At 45.8% G+C, this 23,239-nt stretch overlaps 1 protein-coding gene across 5 annotated transcripts in view; it reads right to left on the bottom strand.

Annotated features, from left to right (window-relative positions):
- Positions 1 to 1,332: 1,332 nt before the first annotated feature.
- The window catches only part of RCAN2 (regulator of calcineurin 2), a 254,053-nt gene continuing 232,146 nt past the window's right edge, over positions 1,333 to 23,239 (bottom strand). For all 5 annotated transcript variants that reach the window (XM_059701507.1, XM_059701505.1, XM_059701506.1 and 2 more), the window contains 2 exons: positions 22,189 to 22,360; positions 1,333 to 3,805 (listed from right to left, as the gene is read on the bottom strand). In XM_059701507.1, the coding sequence (XP_059557490.1) occupies positions 3,645 to 3,805; positions 22,189 to 22,360 (333 nt within the window). In that variant the 3' untranslated portion in view covers positions 1,333 to 3,644. The remainder of the gene's footprint in view (positions 3,806 to 22,188; positions 22,361 to 23,239) is intronic.

The raw sequence follows: 23,239 nt of genomic DNA, 5'->3' as shown, positions 1-23,239 counted from the left end.
ATGCAGAATGTTTATAGCACCCAGAATCCTCCATGTGTCTCCTCTCAGTTAATACCTCCAAAAGGTATCCGCTATTATTCCTATTAATATAGCCCAGTGCTGACTGTCTCTTAACATCATAAATGGAGTCATATATACATCATATAGTCTTTCATGTCTGTCTCTCTTTTCTCTTTTGGCTGAAAAAGCTGATTTGGAGATCCATTATGTTGTTCTATGTCCCAATAACTTATTGTGGTTTTTGTTGTTGTTGTTGTTGCTTTGTTATATCCCTTTGTGTGAATGCACCACTGCTTCGTTATCCATTCTGCAGTGGAAGGACATGTGGGCTATCATAAGCAAGGCTGCTGTGGCTATTACTGTACAAGTACCTTGGTAGCTGTGAAAACTCCTGTCTGCTGAATGTAAGTCCGGGAGCGAAAGGCTCCCAAGCGGCTACATGCTCAACTTCAGTAGATACGCGTGTTCCGAGGTGGTGGTGCCAGCTATGCCCCGCCTTGCTCCATAGCATCAGCAGCTCTTTATCTTTCCCCATCCTCAATGTCGGCCATCCTGCTAGGTGTGAGGTGTACCCCGTGGAGATTCGGATTTGCCTTTCTCTGGCGAGAAATGATGTTGAACACTTTATATGTTTATGGGCCATAGAGGTATTTCAGGTATCAGTCTGTATGCATCAATTGCCAGTATATGTGAAGTGACTAAGTATTTTGACCATTTGTAAAGAAAAAAAAAATTGCTTATATTTTTCTTATTAATCTGTAGAACTTTTCCCCTCAAACATTTTGGGTATGAGTTATTTAACAACTATATGTATCACAAATATCTTCTCCCAGTCTGCAGCTTTCCTTGTCACTCTCATAATGGTGTAATTTGATGAACAGATGCTGTTAATTTTAATGAAATATAATGTCCTCATCACTTTTTAAATGAAAGTGTTTTTTGTGTTGCACGTGACAAATTTTGCCCACTTTGGGTCTCCTATCGCGTTTTACATGAAAGAATAGAGTGGGGTAACTGTTAAAAGAGGGTCCTAGTACACCTGAAATGACACCTAGGACCAAGGAAGTGGAATAATGACAATAAAACAGGGGGCTCTCCCACTTCCCCTCAGCAGAGCCCAACCCATCCCATCCCCACTCCAGGCCTTGCTCAAGTTCCTCCTCTTCCTCCATGAGGTGGCTCAGCTCCACCCTCTGCTCCTATGAGGAAAACATGTATCTCATCTCTTGGTAACTACTTAGACCATAGGCTGAATTGCACTCCCCCCCAATCACCACTCAGAAATAGTCAACTCAGGCAGACAACAAAGAAATGACACCACATGGACCGAGAGTCATTCACCAGGTATATTTGAAGTCTAAGCTCTTTGAGCTATACACGTGCACAAATGATTCAATTGGTGGAAACCTCCCCCCCTCCATATTTAAACTTTTCAAACTTAAAATAGTGCGAAAGAGGTTTGCATAATGTGCGTCATGGAAATGCTGAGGCAATTCTGACTTCCACAGTGCTGGGAGCTTCCCCGCTTCCCCCTCCCCAAGCCCAACCTCAGGAAAGAATTACTTGATCTGAGACAGATTCACATGGGCACCTTGCAATAAGTTCACCAAGACTAACCATTTAGGTCATACCCTCCGCTGAGCTTTTCTTTCATGACTACACAGACCGGTCATTTCAACTTATACTGAATTTGGTTGGAAATGTCTGATGTATCTGTTTTTTAACACTTAAAATTCATTTCCAAATATGTTCTCTCACCCAGATTTCTTTAGAACCTGCATTCTGGAAATTCTGTGTAGCATAAAAAGTCAAACAACCCACAGATGACAGAAGATTCAGCACAACATGGCTGAGGTCAAAATTTCTATTTCTCCCACTAGAGGGCGGCATTTCTTCACTATTCAGTCTAATCTCACATTTGTTATTGAAAAACCAAAAATCTCCACAGCAAAGGAAAGTCAAAGCACTTGCTTATTATACCCTCCTCAGATTTTATTTTTAAGAGGAGCCTTCATTTTTTTTTCTTATGGAAACTCAGGACTTTACGGGCAATGCTGTCCTCAATTTCACCCATCCTGTGTCCAGTACAATATTGCTATATTCACAGTAGAACGGACTAGAATTTCTGAGTGATCAGTCTATGTTTTAAGTTTCTCATAAAACTAACATACACCTTAGTCAAAAACCACAACAATCCTTCTAGCAGTTGGCTGAGTTATTGTTCTTGTGTGTTTTTCTGAGGCTTGGGTATCGAAACTATTTCCCCCACTCCGTCGCAATTGGCATTTGCATCAAAAGTAATTCATTAATGTACAGGAGTAGATGAGGCCTGGCACATACAGCAGAAGGAAATGGTTCTATAGGTGTATCTTCTGTAATGCACTTCGGGCTAGAGAAATAGAAAAATCACATGTAACAAAAACAAATAATTGTTTGAGCAATATGGGCATTGCATGAGTAGGATCGGCATACATTTATCATCCTTTGCCTTTTAACATGCTCAACAGCTGCTACATTCTGGAGACTTAGTTTCCTCCAAATTGTCTACAACTGACATTAGCATTCTTCACTTTATTTAAAAACAAGTGGTCTTGATAGCAAAGATGTTGGCTAATCATTTATACATGGGCATGAGAAGTTTTGTGCCCTTTCAAAATTCAGCATTATCCATAATAGAGTGTAATATTATCTGAATATCTGTATTAGTCTATGAATGCATTCATAAGCAATGCACATATTATGTTTCAAAGCAGCAAATGGCTGAACAATCACTAAATAAAAAACATCCAGATTTTAAAAGCACAGCTGAAACATTTGTACAAATATACAAAGAGGAAAAACAATCGTTCAGACACCATGAAACTTTTGTAATAAATAGGTTCGTCTGAAATCGGTCTCTATCACCCTGGACAAGCCTCCCTACAGAGGCTGGGAAAGTTCTAGATGGAAGTTCAAAATCGACTGAGGAATATCTTTGGGGCCAAACTGAGTTTTGCTTCCAGGAATTTTAACAGAGCCATGAAGTATTGACTCAAAACAGTGAATATACCCAGACCTGTTGAGCTGAGCGATGCTGATAATTTTACTACTCTAGATAGGACATGGCTGGCTGCTAACAACCTGTGAGTTAATAGGAGATCCTCAAATCATGAAAGTAAATGCTGGTGATCATGCATGTCCTGGGAATGTCGGGATGCAGAGGACTGAGTGAGACCAGACAGGGATATCTCATGCAGTCAAACTCAAGTTTACTTATGGTCCTACTTCAGTGGCCGGGAATAAACAACTCACACATCAGGACTGGGACTGAAACAGCTCACAAACAACACAGGTGCTATTTTTACTGATATCTCTGGCTTGTATCACCATGAGAGAATGAAGATATAGGCTGTGCTGACTGTTTAATAAGAAAATACTACTTTATTTCCTAAAACCTTCTAAATAATGGATTATTCTTGATGGTATGATATGATCAGGGAACATATCACCTTTCCTAGCCCTTTTGTCTGAGAGGCTTGATTACAAGGAAGGAATCTCAAACAACCAAACACCCAGTGATTTAAAGGCATTTTTTTTTCCGACAAACAACGGGGAAAAGAAAGCATGATAAAGAGGAGACGTATCGTCGCGGCAGAGCAGTGAGCTCAGTTGGACACGGAGGGTGGCAGGCCGGGACGCCGGGTTTGGATGATTTTTGGCTTTGGGGCAATCTTTGGATCCTCTTCTTCCTCTATGTCACTGTCACACACGTGCACGACGACACTTGGGGTGGACTCAGTCCCTGCATGGAGCTCATACTTCTCTCCTGAAAAGTGAGAAGAGTGGGGGGCGGGGGGTGAGAAATAGGCTGTTTGGTGAGGTTTGCTTCAGGCAGTAAGAAGAATTTACAGTCTCAGGAAACCTGGGATCTTACCCAGGGATAGCTGGGGGCACTGGAAAATGGAATGAGACCTATCAGTCACTGGTATCCCAGACAGACCACCTATCAACTACAACACTGAACAGGCCACTTAGCCTCTCGCAGCCTCAGGTCCTCAACTGCAAGTGTCAAAATGGCAGGATCTCCCAGAGGATTGTGGATGGGTCTGGGAGTGAGTTATCAGTTTCTCTTCCATTTCCCAGCATTGCTGCTAATTGCTGTGTAACCATGAGCCAATCGCTTCACGCTCTCACCTTCTGGATATGGTCGTCTCTAAGTGTTCCAGCTGGACGCGACCTATAGCAGGAGCTGCCCCAGGATGGAATAAGGCAGGGTCATTGCTTGTTTGGGATTTGCAGTAGTGACTGGGTAACTGAGTTAAGTGACTCTCAAGGTCCCTTTCAGTCCTAAAAGTCTGCCATTCTTAACTTGCCCATCTTACAATCAAATTGCTGTTAGCCAACTGGCTTCCTGTCTGTCTTTTTCAGTTCAGGAGGTACTGGTTGAGCATTTCCCATGGTCTGGCCCATTGCTAGTTATAAGGGCTACAAAGTGTGCACACGCACTCACACACACACACACACACACACACACACACACACACACAGTCTGTGCCTTTCTCAAGAGCACAGCCCAGGGGTGGCATTTGCGAACAATATTCCATGTTAAGTGCTGGGTGGAAATGTGTATCACGGACTATGATACCAAATTGTAAGGAACAAGTAACTCTAAAAGGCTGTGGTGTACACACAGATGCTACTCAGAGCTCATGTGAATGTGTTTGTTCTCCTTAAAGAACGTGGCCATTTTTATCAAAATCCCAAGGCAGAAGGACCGTTTCAGATATTACTGAGATGAACCTACTGCACTGGCTTTATCTGAAAGGTGCAGAAAAGGCTGTGGGCCAGGGTGGGCAGACCTGGTCGGGGCATCATTGCGTGGTGGTTTGCAAGCACCTGGCAGCTAACGGCAGGTACTTGTTCAGAAGAGTTTTCCAGTATGAGGATGCAACCTGCAAATTCTGACTTCGTGACATCTGCTTGGTGCCCGCACCCCCAGGTGCTCCGCTGTAACAGGGCTTCCTGTGACAGGCAGGCGGCTGCGGTCCTGGGAGGCACTGGCATGCACATAGCCTGAACCCTCCCTCCCTCCCTCCCTCCCTCTCTCCCTCCATTATGCACCAGGGTTTTTCACTGGAGCGGGACAACAGTGCAGGTGGAGGGCAGTGCCCGGAGGGCTGCTGAGGACCCATAAAGGAACAGAAACAAGGGATCCAGGAGAGCCCTGCAGCTACTCCCAGCCATCAGGCTAATTAACTTCACATTCTCATTGTAAGTTCCTCAGCAAATGGTGACTGAGTTCACTGTGTCCAGGGCGCCCAACATTTTCTCTTTCCTGCTGGAACACCCCGCAGTTCTGAATGGGGACTCCCTCAAGCAAGAGACAGAGGAAGAAAGGACGTCTGAGCAACCCAATGAGGTGGTTCTTGTTTTGTGGGGAGGGTTGCTTTGAGGTTTGCACGTTTGGAGAAGTGCCTTGGGAGGTAACACAAGTGGCCGCTGAAGTCGCCGAAGTCCCCTTCGTGGCCCTGCTGGTTGTGACACAGGGAAGAGGGAGCAGCAGTCACCTATCCTCTGAGGCGGGGCTGACAGGAGAGTCTGCCATAGCAGAGTGAGCGTGGAGACTGTGGGGGTGAGGAGGTGACACAGGGACCCTGGCCAGGGGATGACCGACACCCTGCTCCTTTCCTCATCTGCTGGTAAGAAGTTAGCTTTTTAAAAATAGTAGTAAAATATACATTATGAAGCTAGCTTTTTGATCAAACCACTGTTTGCCCTGCCTTGCATAAGGAACAAGCCATTAAAGACTTCCCTAGTTGCAATGAGTTTACTCTTCAAAAGTGGGTGCCTTCCTCAGTTTGGGGGTACTGGGCGTCCACTCGGGATGGAGGAGCAAGCGCCCTGTGTAGGGCATCCCATTGGGGGACACCCTATGCAGGGCGACTTTCACGTCGAGTTACCAAAGTCAGATCGCTTGGCAGTAGAGAGAGTTCACTGCTGTGATCCCACTGACTCTGACATTTCACTGTTCTAAATTTGGCAACTTTCTTACTATCAAAATCCAGCAAAGCTAAACAGCTGTTGAGAGCCCATGAAATAAAAAGAAATAGCTTTGGTTTAGTTTTTGGTTGAATTTCTCTCTCTCTTTTTTTCCTTTTGCCTCTCTTCCCCTTTGGGCTTCAGCTCATTCCTGCGGCATGAGGAATGATCTCAATGCTGTCACCTGCATGGGGACACGGGACCTCGTCTTCACAGGGCGGGCAGGTCCTGCCCCAGGACAGTGGGCAGGGCCATGCATGGCAGCCAGTCTGGTAAAGGCCAAGCAGAGTCCGCCCATCACAAACTGTCACTTCCCCTGTGAGCAGAAAGGTGACCGGGATTAACCCCCCGCTCCCAAAATGCATTGGCCAGGGATTTCCAACAACCCCCACGAAACAGATTCCCAGCCACACAAATGCACAATCCTCCAGCACGTGGTCCAAAGTTAGATTCTCATCCAGGCCTCTGACACTGATGTAGGCTTGGCTACTGCTCAAAAGCAATGACAAGGCTCTGTCTCCTCTTTTCCTGAGTGGATGGAGACAGGTTGCAGATAGCACCCCTCTTTCTGCACGTCTGGAGGAAGTGGAGGTGCCACGGTCTGCTTCCTGTCCTCAGGAGGGAGGGGTTGAGTTCCTGTGCTGATGAGCTGGCTGGGGACGCTGTGACATGTTCTGGCACAATCACAGGGAAAGGTGTTGGTGATTGTTGGTCCAAGTGCCCCAAGAAGTTCTCCATCGTGCTGTCTTGGGTGTATGGGCCATGAGTTGCCCCTTCTTGAATTCTTTTTTCTTAAAAAATATATATTTTATTGATTTTTTTACAGAGAGGAAGGGAGAGGGATAGAGAGTTAGAAACATCGATGAGAGAGAAACACCTATCAGCTGCCTCCTGCACATCTCCTACTGGGGATGTGCCCGCAACCCAGGTACATGCCCTTGGCCGGAATCGAACCTGGGACCCTTCAGTCCGCAGGCTGACGCTCTATCCACTGAGCCAAACCGGTTAGGGCTTCTTGAATTCTTATATGCATGGTTTGTAAATGTCAGCATAATGCGGATGTGTGGAGGCTGGGCTGATAATGCTGTGTTTATGTGTAGTAAAGCAGAGACCAGACTGCTCAGATTCCTAGTAAAGAAACATTTGTGAAGGGGGGAAGAGAAACCTCTCTAAAGCCTTAGCGCAGTGGTTCTCAGCCTTCCTCATGCCGTGACCCTTTAATACAGTTCCTCATGTGGTGGGGACCCCCAACCATAACACTATTTCCGTTGCTACTTCATAACTGTAATTTTGCTGCTGTTATGAATCGTCATGTAAATATCTGATATGCAGGATGTATTTTCATTGTTACAAACTGAACACAATTAAAGCACGGTGATTAATCACAACAACAATATGTAATTATATATGTGTTTTCCGATGGTCTTAGGCGACCCCTGTGAAAGGGTCGTTTGACCCCCAAAGGGGTGGCGACCCACAGGTTGAGAACCGCTGCATTAGTGCCTCCCAGGACAAGTCCTCATATGGCTTTTTCCAGGGAAAATGGCACCCTGCACAGGAGGCTTGCAAAGCACGGCAACATGCAGCAGGCATAAGGCGAAGGTTTGCTTTCTTTCTCGGCAAATCGGCTGCTCTCCTCAGAAGACTCTTTCCCTGGAACAACACGAGCTCCCCATTCCTGTCCCTGCAAGAAGCTCCAACCTCAGCCTGATCTCACACCTGCATCTCGACGTACTGACATCTCCATCTAAGTCTCCTACTCTTTTCCGAACTCACATGCCTAAAGCAGAATGATGTATTTCCCTGTCAATCTATGTTTACTTCCCAGCGATCCCATTTCTCTTAGAGCCTTCTAGATGCAAATCCTTGAAGTCGGTCATCCTTGAATTCACTCTTTCTCTGATCCACTGTAGTTGTCACCGGCATCACTGAAGATCGCTTTGAAACATTTCTCATGTGCTCCCTCCGCAGGTCCTGCCTGCACTGACCTATTTGTGGTCCACCTCCTCCCACCCAGAGGACTCTGAGCTGGGCTCCTCACGCCAGGAAGTCATCCCCCTGCCAGAATACACTTCCTAAAAACACTGGGAAACTTCACCTTATCACTTACTAGTGATGTGAGTCTGAGTGTTGTACAACATTTCTAAGCCTCAGTTTTCCTCACCAATTAAGTGGGGATGACACCATTTCTGTGGGCTCCTACAAAATAAAGAATTATGTGCCAAATCCTTTACACAGCCCTCGAAAGATGCATGATACGATTATTTAAGGCAGCGGTTCTCAACCTGTGGGTCGCCACCCCTTTGGGGGTCGAACGACCTTTCCACAGGGGTCGCCTAAGACCATTGGAAAACACATATATAATTACATATTGTTTTTGTGATTAATCACTATGCTTTAATTATGTTCAATTAGTAACAATGAAATTGGGGGTCACCACAACATGAGGAACTGTATTAAAGGGTCGCGGCATTAGAAAGGTTGAGAACCACTGAATTTTAAGGCAATATTGTGGTCAGTCCTGTCCTCCAAAATAATTTCTGGTTTTCAATCTGATGAAAGAATCTAGTTACACTTGACAATAGTTAACGAATGAAGCAGCTGATTAACTGCAAAGAGCTTTTGGAGGAGTCACTGTTGGAAAAACACTAAGGGATGGATGGTGACCCTGCTGGATTCCAGGTAACAGTAGGGCTCCATGAATCCTGATCCTCAAAATTGAATGATCCTTTTCCTCTTGACCACTGCCTCCTTCTCTACTCATTGGTAAGTTTCCCTCCTTTTTCTTCTCTCTTCCTACCCATTTCCAAGTTGCCTTTTTAATGAGCTCTCTGATTTTCTTTTTCTGAGATAGCATGAACCACATATTCATAATGCTTGATTAGGCCACCTTTTGTGTTATTCATTATTTTACCTGGGAATGTTTTATATTTAAACCACTGAAGCCAGGACTTAACCTTCTTTTGTGATGGCTGCAGTGTAGGGTGCAAGTAAGTGCTCAATAAATATGCTATTGGTTTATGAAGGCACCAAGCTGGGCCGTTGGAGACCTACTTGTGTAGTGTCCGGCACATATGCACACGTGATTTTCCTCTTGTAGTTACACTTGTTATGTAAGTTCTAGCTTTTCAGTTGATCTGAAAACTACAGAAGATCAGGTATTTCACTTATTTTCAGGATGCTCTCAGGGCTAGGTCATAGAAACCTGCTGTCTGCCTTAAACATCACAACTATTTACTGAGCACTTGCCAGATGCCAGACCCAGCTCTAAGTACTTCACTTAAATTAGATATTTAATTAGGGCAGCAGTTCTGTCATGTGGGTTTTGTAATGTCTTCTTCATATAGGAGGAAAGTGAGATCACACAGGTAGTAAATAGCAGAGCCAGGATTCAATCAAACTCAATTAAATTCCATCTGACTTCAAAGAACTTGCTCATAACCACTCCCGTTATCCTCACTGATTTCATGTTCTACAAGAGACTCTACTGAAAGGGAGCCCATTTTATCTTTTACTTTAATACGCTTTCCCTGCAACTCTTAGTGAATATTGGTTCTCTCGCAAAAGAAGGAGTATGTATTCCTTTTGCATCTTGCCTCTTTTTGTTTGGCCAATTGCTATTGTTTCTAGACATGGTCTCCTTGACAACGAATCTTCTCAAAAGACAACACTTAATACATTATAAAAAGAAAAGGACTATAAATTATAGACTGAGCTCATCTACATCTCTTATGGTGACTTCAGACTCTGATAAAAGACCCTCTGTGTTTCCTTCTTGCTTTAACTTTATTATCTTTCATATTAAAGGTGAATTCTCAACAGGAAAGTTACGTGTAGTAGCAGATTGTATTTTGCGAAGATGGTCATATTTCCTGCCCAGCATTACTCTTTGAGAACCCTGCCACTCCTTCAATAAGGATTGTTTGCACTGTGTCCGCTCCCCTCAGATCTGGGCAGGCCTTTATGGCTGCCTTGACTGATACAGTATGACTTATCAGTGTGACTTCTGAGTTAGTCACAAAAATGCCAGGCACTCTGCCTGCTCTGTCAGGATGCTCACTCTTGGAAACTCACCTCCATGCTGTAAGGAAGCCCAAGCAGCCCATGGAGAGGTGCCACGGTCCCTGACCCTCCACCTTCCTGAGTTCTCAGCCAGAAGCCATGTGAGCGAACCATCCTTAAAGCTGATTGGCCAGTCCCCGGCTGCACTGCCCCCACAACAATGCACAGAGCAGAGAGGAGCTGTCCCCTCAACTCTGCCCAAATATCATAACTGTGAGCAAAATAGATGATTGCTGTGGTTTTAAATCCTACTCAGGTTGAGGTAATTTGTTATGTGGCAACTGATAGGTCATGGGTTATACAAGTCCTCTTTGTCCAGAAGCAAGCTAAGTTACTACAATTGCCTTTTAGTGTTTTCCTGCTCAGGTGCTGTGCTAGAGTGGATAGCTCCCCAGTTCCAGTGGGTCCTTGCTTGTGGTGGGAGCTCCCTGAGCTCACCACTCAGGACCTCTCTCCCTGGCCCCTCTCTAGCTCTTCTCCGGTGGAAGAGAAGCAACATCTGATGGTCAATGTTTGGGGAAAAGAACTGGAACTGCTCAGCTCACCCTCTGCCACCTTTTTCTCTGAGCCATCACCGCCTGCAAAGGGCCTGTGCTCTGCTCTCAGCTCAGTGCTAAGCCCAGCAGAAAAGACGTGTGTGTGTGTGTGTGTGTGTGTGTGTGTGTGTGTGTGTGTGGTGGGGGGTGGGGAGTGGGTGGGTAGGGGCAGTGTGACATGCCCTGTCTCTGTGACAGGGTGAGTAAAATGGTATGGCTCTGGATTTCAGCATCAGGAAGCCCTGGCTGTCGCTCAACTAAACCACAGTCTCAGCTTTAGCCTTTGGTCAGGAACAAAGCTGGCACTGTTGAGCTCATCTGACTTATTATTTAACCCTCAGTGAGCTCTGAACCAAACAGGAGAAAAGCAGGTGTCAGTTATAATCTATGCTGAATGTTAAGAATGGGCGACGGCCGAAACCGGTTTGGCTCAGTGGATAGAGCGTCGGCCTGCGGACTGAAAGGTCCCGGGTTCGATTCCGGTCAAGGGCATGTACCTGGGTTGTGGGCATATCCCCAGTGGGAGATGTGCAGGAGGCAGCTGATCGATGTTTCTCTCTCATTGATGTTTCTGACTCTCTGTCTCTCTCCCTTCCTCTCTGTAAAAAATCAATAAAATATATTTTAAAAAAATATATTAAAAAAAATAAAATAAAAAAAGAATGGGCGACGGCTTCTCAAGCCAAGTACTAAGGACATTTCCAACGGGACCCTGAGCATAGAACTGGGCTGGGCTGTGCGCCGAGCCCTCAACCTTAGTTGGGATTAAGAGCCCTTTATATTGATTGAGAAGAAAAATGGAAATTCCAATATTAAACCATTGCAGGGTTGGTCACATTTAAAAGGCAACTGCAATGCCCTACCCACATGTTTTTATTGTCAGTGTGATTTTTCTCAAGAGAAAGTGGGAGCATGGGTCTTGATTGACAGAATAAGTTCAATGGCATTTCCATGTGTGTTAGTTTCACTGAATACACTTCCTGTTGGTGAGATGGAACACGGACATTGAGGGGAGAGTTACATGTGCTTGAAAGGTGTTTATATTCAGATTCCCTTTCCTTTCAGTGCTGGGCTAGGACTTCACGTTTGGCAGGGAGGGAAGGCCCACAAGGCTGCCAAGCCCAGGTGACTGCTCCCTGTCACCTGCAGAGAAGACGTGCCTGGTACAGATCCAGCTTTCAGACAAGTGGGGGAGGTGGGAAGGAGAGTGACAAGTCAGGAGCCGGGAAGAGGAGGCGGGAGGAGTACTTGTCCTCTCTTCCCTCCACCCCAGCATCAGCCCCTATTTGTTCTCCATGATTTTGAACCTTCTCTCAGTCCTGGCGGGGATAATGCTGGTTTGTTTGGGGCCTAATGTTCCTCAAGGGAAGGACTGAGTTATAGGGAAAAACATTCCCCCACAAAAGTTTTCCAAAGCTGCACCCTCCTCCCATCCAGATATGCTATTTAACAGTATTTTCAAGTTTTCTACTTGCAATCTTGTCTCCCTCTATTTTTCCGAAGGAAAGGAAAGAAAGAGAGAGAGAGTCTGTGTGTTGCGGGGGCGCGGGGAGGGGGGTGGAGGGGAGCAGTGACACTTCTCTCTACTGCCTCCTTCTTTTTCCCTCTTCTGTCTGCTCCACACTGGTCCCTTGGGCTCCTGACTAGGCAGCCTTTGCCTCTATGTCTCTGTCACACTTGACAACCACCTGATAAATACTCCTGAAGTGTAATTAGTGTGGCTCTCAAACACTCCCAGTGGATCTGAAAAAGTGAAGGGGATTTTTTTTTAATCCTCACCCAAGGAAATTTTTCCATTGATTTTTAGATATAGTGGAAGGGTAGAAGGAGGGGGAGAGAGAAGAGAGAGAGAGAGAGAGAGAGAGAGAGAGAGAGAGAGAGAGAGAGAGAGAGAAACATTGACATGAGAGAGACACATGGACTGTTTGTCTCCCGATCGCACCCAACAGGGACCAGAGATCGAACCACCACTGAGATACATGCCCTTGACCGGGAATCAAAACCAAGACTCTTTGGTCTATGGGATGATGCTCTAACCACTGAGCAACCAGCCAGGGCAGTGATGGGGATTTATTTTTTTTTGTCACAGGGTATGGACACTGGCATTTAGCAGGTGATGCCCAAAGATGCTAAGTGTACTGCAATGTGTAGGGCTGTCAGTTACAAAATATCATAGTGAGAAACACCAAGTTAAGAGTTTACAACAGGCACTTAGATTTTAATAGGAGACTAGGATCCAGTTCGAAAACCAGCTGACAATAAAATGGAGAACTAAGTCCAGGGCTGCACATGTGGATGTAGACGGGTTACATCATTTGATGTTCACAACAATCTGATTACACTATATATATATGTATGTATTTCAGAGAGGAAGGGAGAGGGAGAGAGATATAGAAACATCAGTGATATGAGAGAATCATTGATCGGCTGCTTCCTATATACCCCCACACTGGGGATCAAGCCCACAACCCAGGCATACGGAATCGAACTGTGACCTCCTGGTTCATAGGTCGATGCTCACCCACTGAGCCATGCCAGCCGGGCATACTCTTTTAAAAACACATATATATTTTTTATTGATTTCAGAGAGGAAGAGAAAGATAAAAACAATGTTGAGAGAGAATCATTGATCAGCTGCCTCCTGCGCACTCACACTGGGGATTGAGCCTGCAACCCGGGCATGCGCCCTGACTGTGAATCCAACAGTGACTAACTGGTTCATAGGTTGATGCTCAACCACTGAGCCACATCGGCAGGGCTAATATTACTTTTGAGGAAGCTGAGGCACAGAGAGGTTAAGAAAGCTTCTCCAGGTCACATAGGTACTCAAAAGTAGAGTCTGGATTCAAACTTTCAAATTCATATCCTGAGTTTTAATCATCATCCGAAAGCAAGAGAAATACCTCTCTTTTTGTTGGAGTTTCATTTATAGCTACAGGGTGTGGGGGTGGGGGTGGAGGCGGAGGGAAGAGGAGGAGGTATTCCAGGGCAGAGGGATTTATTGGAAACTTAAAATCACAGCTATTTGGTAGCTGCCTGTTCACAACCTCAATCTGAGAGTGAAGAAAGAACTTCTTTTCTAAGTAGATGGTGACAGAGGGATTTAGGATTAAAAGAAATACTGCAGGGAGAAAGGAATATTCCAGGGAGGAAAGTTCTTTGAAAATTTTTCTCTCCAATTCCTTTTTGTTTCCATGAGCCCCTATTTGACTTTAAGAGGGCCTGGAGAAAGAGGTTATGGGTGGACTTGAGGGTGGATCGATCACAACTCTCTCCCTTTCCTCTGTGCAGCTGCTGTTTCTGTGGAAGGACCCCCTCTGAGCCTGGTGCAAAGAGTACGAAGCAAAGCACAGACAGCCCAAATATTTCACTGACAGCTCAGAGAACAGGCCATTTAAGTAACAATCACCACACCTGCGCACCATTCTTTCTGGCTGGTAGACACTATTCTGAGTGCTTCACAGACCTTCATCCATCTACCGGCAGAGGAGACATCTCTCTGAGGACACCCGGCCAAACATTACTGCTCAGAGTCATGAATGTGATTGGTTCTGTGTGCCAGCCCCCGGACAAAGTGCTTTATGTATATTAATTGTTCCATCTTCAAGATGACCTGGCAAGTTGTCAAGTAGTGAGCATTTAAAAAAACTACCCAGAGGGGTGAAGTAAATAGTCCAAGGTCACCAGGATTCCGATTGAGGTCTGCGGAAGTCAAAGCATGATCACCATACTGGCTCTGGTGTTCAGGAAGGAGGTGGGATATGGCACACCATCGACTTCCCTGCCTCAGTAGGTCTAGTGACCGATTTTCCAATAATAAGAAAACCTTATTAACATGAATGACCGGCCCCTTTCTCCTCATCCCACATCCTCAGGCCTGCCCCACACCAAAGCAGGAAAACAGAGGGGGTTCTTTGTAAGATGAAGGCAGGGGTAGGGGTGGGGGTGGGGAGAGTACTTCTGTGGTTTTGTTAGAAGTGGTGCTTTCTTTCTTTCTTTTTGTTTATTAATTCTCACCCGAGGATATTTTTCCCATTGACTTTTAGAGAGAGTGGAAGGTGGGGGAGGGGAAAAGAAAGAGAGAGAAAGAAAAACATCAATATGAGAGTGGGGTCAGGGATGGAATTTCCAAATTTGTCTTATTTTGCTCTCGACCAGGAGTGGAACCCAGGCTGCAGCCGGCACTCCACCACCAGCACACCAGCCAGGGCTAAGGGCGGTGCTCTCTTTCAATGAAGGAAAGTTTGCTTATCTTCTGGGGGGTTTCGCTCTCAGATTGGATTAGGGCGGCCATTTGTCTTCATTCCCACTTGTGTTACGTAGGATCTTAAGTTCTTCATGGAGACAACTGATCCACTGAAGAACTGAATTAATGGTTGGGACAAAGAGGAGGAGCCCTAGGAGGAGGGTAAGGGGAGAAAGACTAAGGAAACCATAGCGGGAGAGGAAGCGGGAAGGCCAGGGTTGAGCGGAGACAAGGAGCCCTGTGAAGTCTGTGAGGTGCGCCTGTCCACAGGGGCGAGAGGAAAGTAGCCAACATAAGAGCAGATAGCTGCTGCTCTGAGCTCCTGGTGTGCTCGGTCAGAGAGTCCTGAGGTGTCCACCCTGGGAGTGGCCACCCTGTTCTACCTTCCCCGATATCAGGGGTGTGGCTATGGGATGTGCGAGTGTTTTTGAACTTTGGTCATGTGTCTTTTCTATTTTTTCTACAATGTGCATGTCTTACCTGTGAAATAAAAAAAAGGAAGTATTTTATATTGCTACTCAACATGGATTGAAAATGATTGTGGAGTATATGCTGAGATGAAAACCTCCTCTACAGTTTTTTTCCAGGGAAAATTCTTCAAAGGAGATGGACAATGACGAGCATGTATTCCAGGATCAGAAATCTATGTCCCTTGGGTGGGGAGTGACCCAAAGAGGCTGCACTAACTGGATCACTGGAGACGGGCTGTTTTATTTGCTTTTCATGCCCATGACCAGAAAGCAGCAAACGCTTACCAAGAACTGAGGCTTCCATAACAGTTACACCAGATGCACCCACAACCGGGGTGTTCGTGTATATTTTCAAAACGGAATTTTCTCTCCCTTTGAATCGATGGGCTTGGGATAGAAAATTTTTCTTCCTTATAAGTTACATGAATGACTGAAATATATTTTCCCATTTGGAGGAAACAATATCTACCAAGCAGCAAACCGGCAAAATTGCTTTACTATGGCATGTTTTGATGGAGAGGAATTTGGAAAAAATCTAAATATAGCAGATGTACTCGATTTGAAACTCGAGCACCATATTAAGCCTTCCTCTGCAGTTAACTAAAATTGATCTCTCTAACAAGAGCTAAAAATAGCAGGTGGAAAACAGGGAACAGACAATGACTTTTCATATCTCTCCCACAGGCATTTCCAGTGACAATGGACGTGACCTTCGGGAGCCATCCTAGAGAGCAGAACAAGGGCTGGCATTCCACCTCCCACCTCCCGTCTACCACCCGCTCGCTGCAGCGACAGCTCTGTTTTGCCATTTTTGCTGATTGGTATAGATAAGCTTCTCTTGCTGGGCTGGGTTTTCGTTTTCCCTATTTTGTTTTACATTCAAAAAGAACACAGCACTAGACTCTCTCTGGGGTCAGGAACAATGGGTATTAGACAATAAACCAAAAGAAGTATTCGATCCACTCTCCCGCTGGTCATAGTCCATCTTATTTTGCCCAGGTCATTGTCACATGACCGGCTTCTCTAAATTCCCCAGGGGGACTAATACCAATGCGGAAAGCTTCTGTTTTATAGAGGTGATGGCTGTCCTTTGAACAGAGCAGAAGGCGGCAAATTCTGACCCCTGTGTCCCTCTGTACAAGAGATGGAAAGAGCCAGCGGGTGCAGTGGGTGTGTTTTTTTGAGGCGGGGGGGGGAAGGCGGGCAGTAAGCAGAGCACTGAAATGTGGAGGAATCAAGTGTGTGAGCTGTTTTGTATTTTTAAAATTTCCTTTGGCAACAATCTTGACTTTCTTCTGGAGAAATTAATTTTACTCCTCAAGAGATCTCTCTGGTTTCTCAAAACTGGTTACTCTCCAGGGCCCGGGTAGTGGCTTGATCAATCCTTTCTGCTGCTTGCCAGTGGCAGAGGAACATGTTTTAACCTACCAGCTGTGCAGCCTCAGGCAAGTTACTCAACCACTCTGTGCCTAATATTCCCCAGCTGAATAAATGAGGAAAATAACAATGCTTATCTCATAGAGTTGCAGTGAGCATTGAATGCAATAATATGATAATGTGTTTAGAACAGTGCCTGACACCCAGCAAGCCCTCTATAGAAATTTTAGTCATTGTTGCTATTTAATTTTTCCCCCTAATTCCTCTATGTTTATTTACTTCCTGGATCAAAAACAGAACATGCAGTCATGGGGACACTGATTAAGAACGTTTCAAACTGTGTTCTTATATTTCCCAGAATGCAAACTTGTCCTCTCTGTGTTAAACAGAACTCAGATGCCTCGTCAGTGTTAGGTGGCCCCCCCGTCTCATGTTGTAACATTCTGTGAAGGGTTTCAAAGGCACCCACAGGTTTGGGTGGATAAGGACTCCTTGGAAATTGCACTGTTCTCTCCATACTTGTTTTGAGAGGCTCGCTAGAAGTTGTGGGGAAGGGGGGGCAGATAGACAGACAGGAGCAGAGCAAGGGCGATGGGCCAGGCACAGAAGGTCTCCAGGGTGGAAAGCCCCAGGTGCCCAGCAAAGGATAGTCACCCCCAGGGTGACCTTTCCTCCCCGAGCATATCACTGGTCCTGAGGTTTGGACCCCCTGACCTTTCCTCCCTAGAGATAACATCTAGGCCTCAGTTATATTACAGCTCCAGACCCAGAAACGCAACAAAACCAGGTAAATGACCCCACAGCTGACCTCAGGATCAGCTACACTGTATAATGACCCCCTGCCTTGGTGCCGACCAATCAATCAGTGGAGACCTAGACCCTGAAAGGACACACTGCAAAGCTGCTGAATATTCTAGTGAGATCTTCCCCTGGCACCGCCCTTAAAATCTCCACAATTAAAACCCTTAGGCCTGAGCGCCCAGAGCGCTCTCCCTCCCTGGAGCACACAGAAGCCTTTCCCTTCTCCCTCTCTCCCCGCACTTCCTCACTCCCTTTGCCTCTATACTTGTTTCCTAAATCCATTTCTTCTATGAGTTCCTTCTACCTCTGTGATTTTATAAGTAAATATTCTCTCATAGATTGAGTCTTGGCTCTGAATTCTTTCTTAGCCAGAACTCAAGTACCAAGGTTGCTGAACCCAGGTCCAGCCTGACCTCACGGTCTCAAGTCTGGTGCCCCTTCAGCTGCCTACCACAGTTCCAGGAAATTCTGGACCAGGGTCGCCAGAGTTCCTTTCTTAAAGAATAGGGCGCAGTCTTGCCCTTGCTTGTCGGACCCAAATCCTGTGTCCTCATTCTCACTTTTGTCCTCCATGAAAGGGTCTTACGAATGCACGTCATTGCCTGCCTTGGACAGCGTGACAAGTCACAGCTCCCACAAGCCAGCCGGTTTGCTGAAGTGATCCAGAGCATGACTACTGTCTAGCCCTGGATTCCAGCCCCAGGATGCTCTGTCTTCAGACTTACTTTTCGTCAGCCCTACGAATTTAGCACTATTAGTCATTCCTCTGAAGCAGAAGCAAAACTCCACTCCTTCAATCATTTGAGTTGCTTTTCTCTGCTCTCATTCTAATTTGTTTCTGCATTCCTGGAACAGAGGTAGCCATCCCTTAACACGGAGTGAGTTATAACTTGTTACTGAAATGATTCTGCCAAAGGATTAAAAACGAATTTTACTAAATCATATTTTTTTAAATAATGGAAATGCTAGAAGTCCTCTCGTTGAAGAAAACATTAATTTAGTGCTGCCTGGCTCAGTTTTGCTACAGCCGGAAGGAAGCAACACTTTGCCAGTGAAGAAACTATCTCTAGGCAGGCTAATCGCTCTGTCTATTCACTCATTCTATATTTATTGAGCACATACTGTGTGCAAGGTGCCTTCAGGCACCAGAAATACCAAAATGAGTACAACAGACATTTTCCTCTCAAAAAGTAGGGAAGACAGTAAGTGAAATAATGGAAAATTACCATAAAGAGAAGCGAGCATTTGTGCAAAGTGCCATGAGGAGACTGAAGGAGCAAGTCCTCACGCTGGCCCCTCACAGGGGAGGGGACAGCAGAGATGTGGGTGGGGAGGATGCAAGGTGTGGCCCTGCTCTCTCATCATTGCAGCTAAAACAGCTGCCAGAGGCCCAGGCTTCTAATAGAACTCTGTGATGTTTTCAACTCCATTGCTGGACACAAATCATTTATCTGTGTGGGGTGAAGGAGCTTCAAGGACACAGGGAAAGGACAAATGGAAATGAAATGAAAAGAAATAGGCTTAGATTGCCTTCAAGGAGAGAAAGCTATGCCAGGGAATACATCCAAAGCACAGCTGTTCCGTGGCACACGGGATCAGTCATCCTTAAAAAGCAGGAGGCCCGCCAGATTTGCTCTTGCACACGTAGTGCACAGGGCTTCATTTGCACACGCACCAGGCCCTGGGTTAGGCTTTCTGGAGGTGGCAGTGGTGTTACCGATGCCTGTCAATGCAGGGTCAGGATAAACGTTTTGCCCGTGTCAGAGCGGAGTAGGCCTAAAGTCCCCCGAGGCAGCCAGTGTCTGTACCAGCCCCTGGGATCTGGCCAAGTGGGGAGTGAGAAAAGCTGAGTTTGACATTAGCCTCTGCCACCACCCAGCTGTGTCACCTCGATGAGTTCGTTCACCTTTCTGCAGCTCAGTGTTCTGATCTATAAGGTGGGGATAGCCATCCTTCCTATCTCTGCTCACAGCTCAGCCAGGCACATCAGAAGGTAGACAGTATGCTCAGCTGGGTAAGGAAAGGTGAGGCTCATCGCTTAGCAGCACAATTAATGCATCTATAACATTGTTGGTAAGTTATTCACAACTTTAGAAAGAACCTCCTTTTTCCTTCCACCTCTTTAAGACCATTTTATTCTTCCTCCTACCTCCTCCGTGCCAAGCTCTGGGGGTAGCCCTTCTGAGGTGGAATTCCTTCTCCACCCGTCCGTTCTGCCTCCATCACGCTGGTCCCAGGGAGTGCCCTCCAGACCTGGACTCAGCTCCGTTAGCCATGAGGGCGCCTGAGACTCACCCTGATCTTGTCTTTGCATCAGGCTTCGTGAACATGAACTGCATATGAATTTTCTCTCTTGTGCTGGATGAAAAATGATTTGATTTATTGAAATACCAGCTCCAAGTGAGTGGACTAGATGCCCCTGGGATCTGCTGGTCAGAAAGTCTGACTTGAGGCCTGGCTGGTGGGGCTCAGTTGATTGAGTGTCATCCCAGGTACCAACGGTCACCAGTGCGATTCGGTTTGATTCCTGGTCAGGGCACATGCCCGGATTTTGGGCTCCATCCCCAGTAGAGGGTGTGCAGGGGGCACCTGATTGATGTTTCTCTCTCTTCCTCTCTCTCTAAAAATCAATAAAAATATATATTTTTTTAAAAGAAAGTGGGACTTGACCTGGGGCTCCTTTGCAAAGAGAGACACAGGAAGAGCCCTGTGGCGGAAGGCTTGTCATTGACAAGTCACTTCTCCCCCTCTCTGGGCCTCTGGGTAAAATGCAAGTTGGCCGGGTGATTCCTACGTCCTCTAGCCAAGACCTCAGTGATTCTATGAAGACCTCCGTGTGTGGACATTCAAATCAACTGCACAAAGTGTTCAAATGTGTTCTTGTCTAAATCTATGCATGAGTCACACAGGCAACTCCAAGGACCTGGGCTCTGATCAATCTATTTTTGGGGTGTGCTTGCCTGCCTCTGAAGTGTCCTGAATCGCTGTGAGAAGCGGCTCCACAAGGCTTGACCTGAGCAGACTCAACGTCTACATTTGATATTACATAGACGACAGACAGGCCTCTCTTTGGATGGGGCGTGCATGATCTCAGGGTTCTGTATGCGGAAAGTCTGTACGTGAACTAGACTTTCCAGGGAATCCCATTTCACAGACAGCTCCCTGATTATTACCCCACTTCTTTCATCAGCCCGTCTCAGACACCCACGGCTTCTCACAGCGCCCCTCTGAGGCAAACCGACCGCTACGTTAAAGGCTCCAGAAGCAGAGTGACTTGATGGTGATTTCAAAGAAACCCCTAAGGGGCTTGCTCTGAGAGTCCCATAAATTTCAGGCCACACAGGGGACAGCCAGCAATTCTCTTGCAGGGAGTGCTTATTAATCAAATTAGCCTCATCCTAGCCTCAGGGTCCTGTGGGTGACCCGCGCTTCCCGCTCTGCGTGGGAATTTTCTGGTTTCAGCCCTGAGAGTTCCCAAGAAACCCTCGGTCCTGGGCACCCCAGGATAGCAGGTCGCTCTAGGACCCAGGTTTCTCAAAACTCAGTGTATGTGTGATGATTAAACCTGCCGATTTCTGGGGTGAGTGACTCTGGTCCAAATGTTTTCCTGACCACACCAAGGAATGAATGCTGGTAAGAACTTATACATTTACCAGCCCTGACATTTGCCATTTGGCTACCAGTGGTGCTTGAGCTCATCAACACATCAGAATCACCTGGAAACTTTTAAAAAATACTAATACTTGGACCTGATCCAAATCAATGAAATGCGAATATCTTGGGTGCAGTCAGGGCTTTGGGGTTATATATTGAAAGCCCCCTATCCCACTGGGAGAACTACGGTAAGTGGAGCAGACGCAATGGCCATTGCCTCCCTTGGGATCCGCAGTGCCTAAAACCTCAGCTACCACCTGGTGGCACCATGTCCTCTCCTGCTCTAATACAGGAAACACACTTTGGAGTGCAAGATGGCAGTATCTGCTGAAATTGAAGACAATATTACTTCTAGGTATAAAACATAAAGAAACTTTCAGAAAAGTGGACAGGAGGTATGTACAAGAATGTTAATTGTAGATTCAATTGTAATGTCCATCAATCAGAGAATGGATGCATGAAGCTCGATGGTCTATTCACCCAACGGAATACTATACTGCAGTGAAAATGAGTGAATCCAAGAAACATATACCAACATTGGAACTAAGTGGCCATAAGACGTTTCTAAAGTTTGAGGCTACTGTGACCAACTTCTTGACTTGGAAACTTTGCGACTGTCTTGTAACTGAGGGTTCCTGGGCACACCTGTGACAGCAATAAAAAGGGCTGGACAGCAGAGAAGCCTCATGCCCGCTGCTAGAGCTCAGGTTGCTTGTTCTGAGGAAATAACTTCATAATCCTGTAAGAATTAAGTAGCCCTTTCCAATCTTAAACTATCTGCATTGCAATCAAGAAGTCACATAGACATTTTAGAACTGGTTCCTGAGTTGCTCTTAAATAACTACACAGCCTGATATTTCATCCTCATCCATCATCCATCATCCCTCCCACTGTCCACACAGAGCAGTACATCCATTAGAAACGCAGATGTGACCATGGGCCCAGGATCTCAAGGTGGTCCATCTCGTTTAGCTTTCCCAGGTTGCTTACACATGTATATCTTTAAAAGGCCCACAGAGCTCACCTGGTCCAAGTTTGGCCACGGCGTAGAGGAGGTCATAGTTGAGGACTGGTGTGGCATCGCTGATGGGCTGCCAGCCAACGGGAGGAGATGCGGGGGGTGAGATGAGAAACTGTTTGGCGGGCTGTGGTGGAGCCAAATGCAGTTTGTCTCCGTCTGTTTCTGGAGTCTGAACCTTTCAAACAGAGTAGAAATGAAGACATATGATTCAGTATGGCTCAGAGGTGCCACACTGGTCTCACTTTTAGCTTAATAATTACTCCTTACCACACACCATGTGCTCAATCATCTTATCTCACCCTTAAAACAGCGGATCTCAACCTTTACTGTGCATCAGAATTACCGAATTACCCGGAAAGCTTACTAAAATATGCACTGCGGAGTCCTGGAGTTTCTGACTCAGTTGATCTGGGTGGGGCCCAAGGATTTCATTGCTAACACGTTCCCAGATGATGCTAATGAAACTGGTCCCCACATCCACCCTTCCTTCTCTTGCCTCCTTCCTTCTTCCTTTTAATTGAGGTGAAATTCATATAATATGAAATTAACCATTTTGAAGTAAACAATTCAGTGGCATTCAGTATATTCCCAATGTTTGCAACCACCACTTCTATCTCTCGAAAAAAATCTTCATCACCACAGAGGAAAACCTAAACCTAGACCCAATAAACAGTTGCTGCCATTTCTGTCTCCAGTCAGAGCGTGGCAAGCACCAATATGATTTCTACCTCTGTGGCTTTACCTATTCTGACCGTTACGTATAAATGGAATCATAGAACATGTGACCTTTTGTGCCTGGCTTCTTTCATTAAGCATAACGTTTTAAAAGTTCATCCGTGTGTAGCATGTATCACTATCTCATTCATTTTTATGGTTGAATAATATTCCACTGAATGAATAGACCACAATTTGTTTACCTGTTCACTTAATGATGCACATTTGGGTTGTTCCTACTTATTGGCTAATGCTGCTATGAACATATGTGTACATGTATTTGTTGGAGACCAATTTTCAATATTTTTCTATATATACCTAGCAGAAGAATTGCTGGGTC

This window comes from Myotis daubentonii, chromosome 6, assembly GCF_963259705.1.
Source record: "Myotis daubentonii chromosome 6, mMyoDau2.1, whole genome shotgun sequence".
NCBI classification, from domain to species: domain Eukaryota; kingdom Metazoa; phylum Chordata; class Mammalia; order Chiroptera; family Vespertilionidae; genus Myotis; species Myotis daubentonii.
The sequence above is the reverse complement of the archived record's forward strand: the minus strand, read 5'-3'. Positions and strand labels throughout refer to the sequence as shown.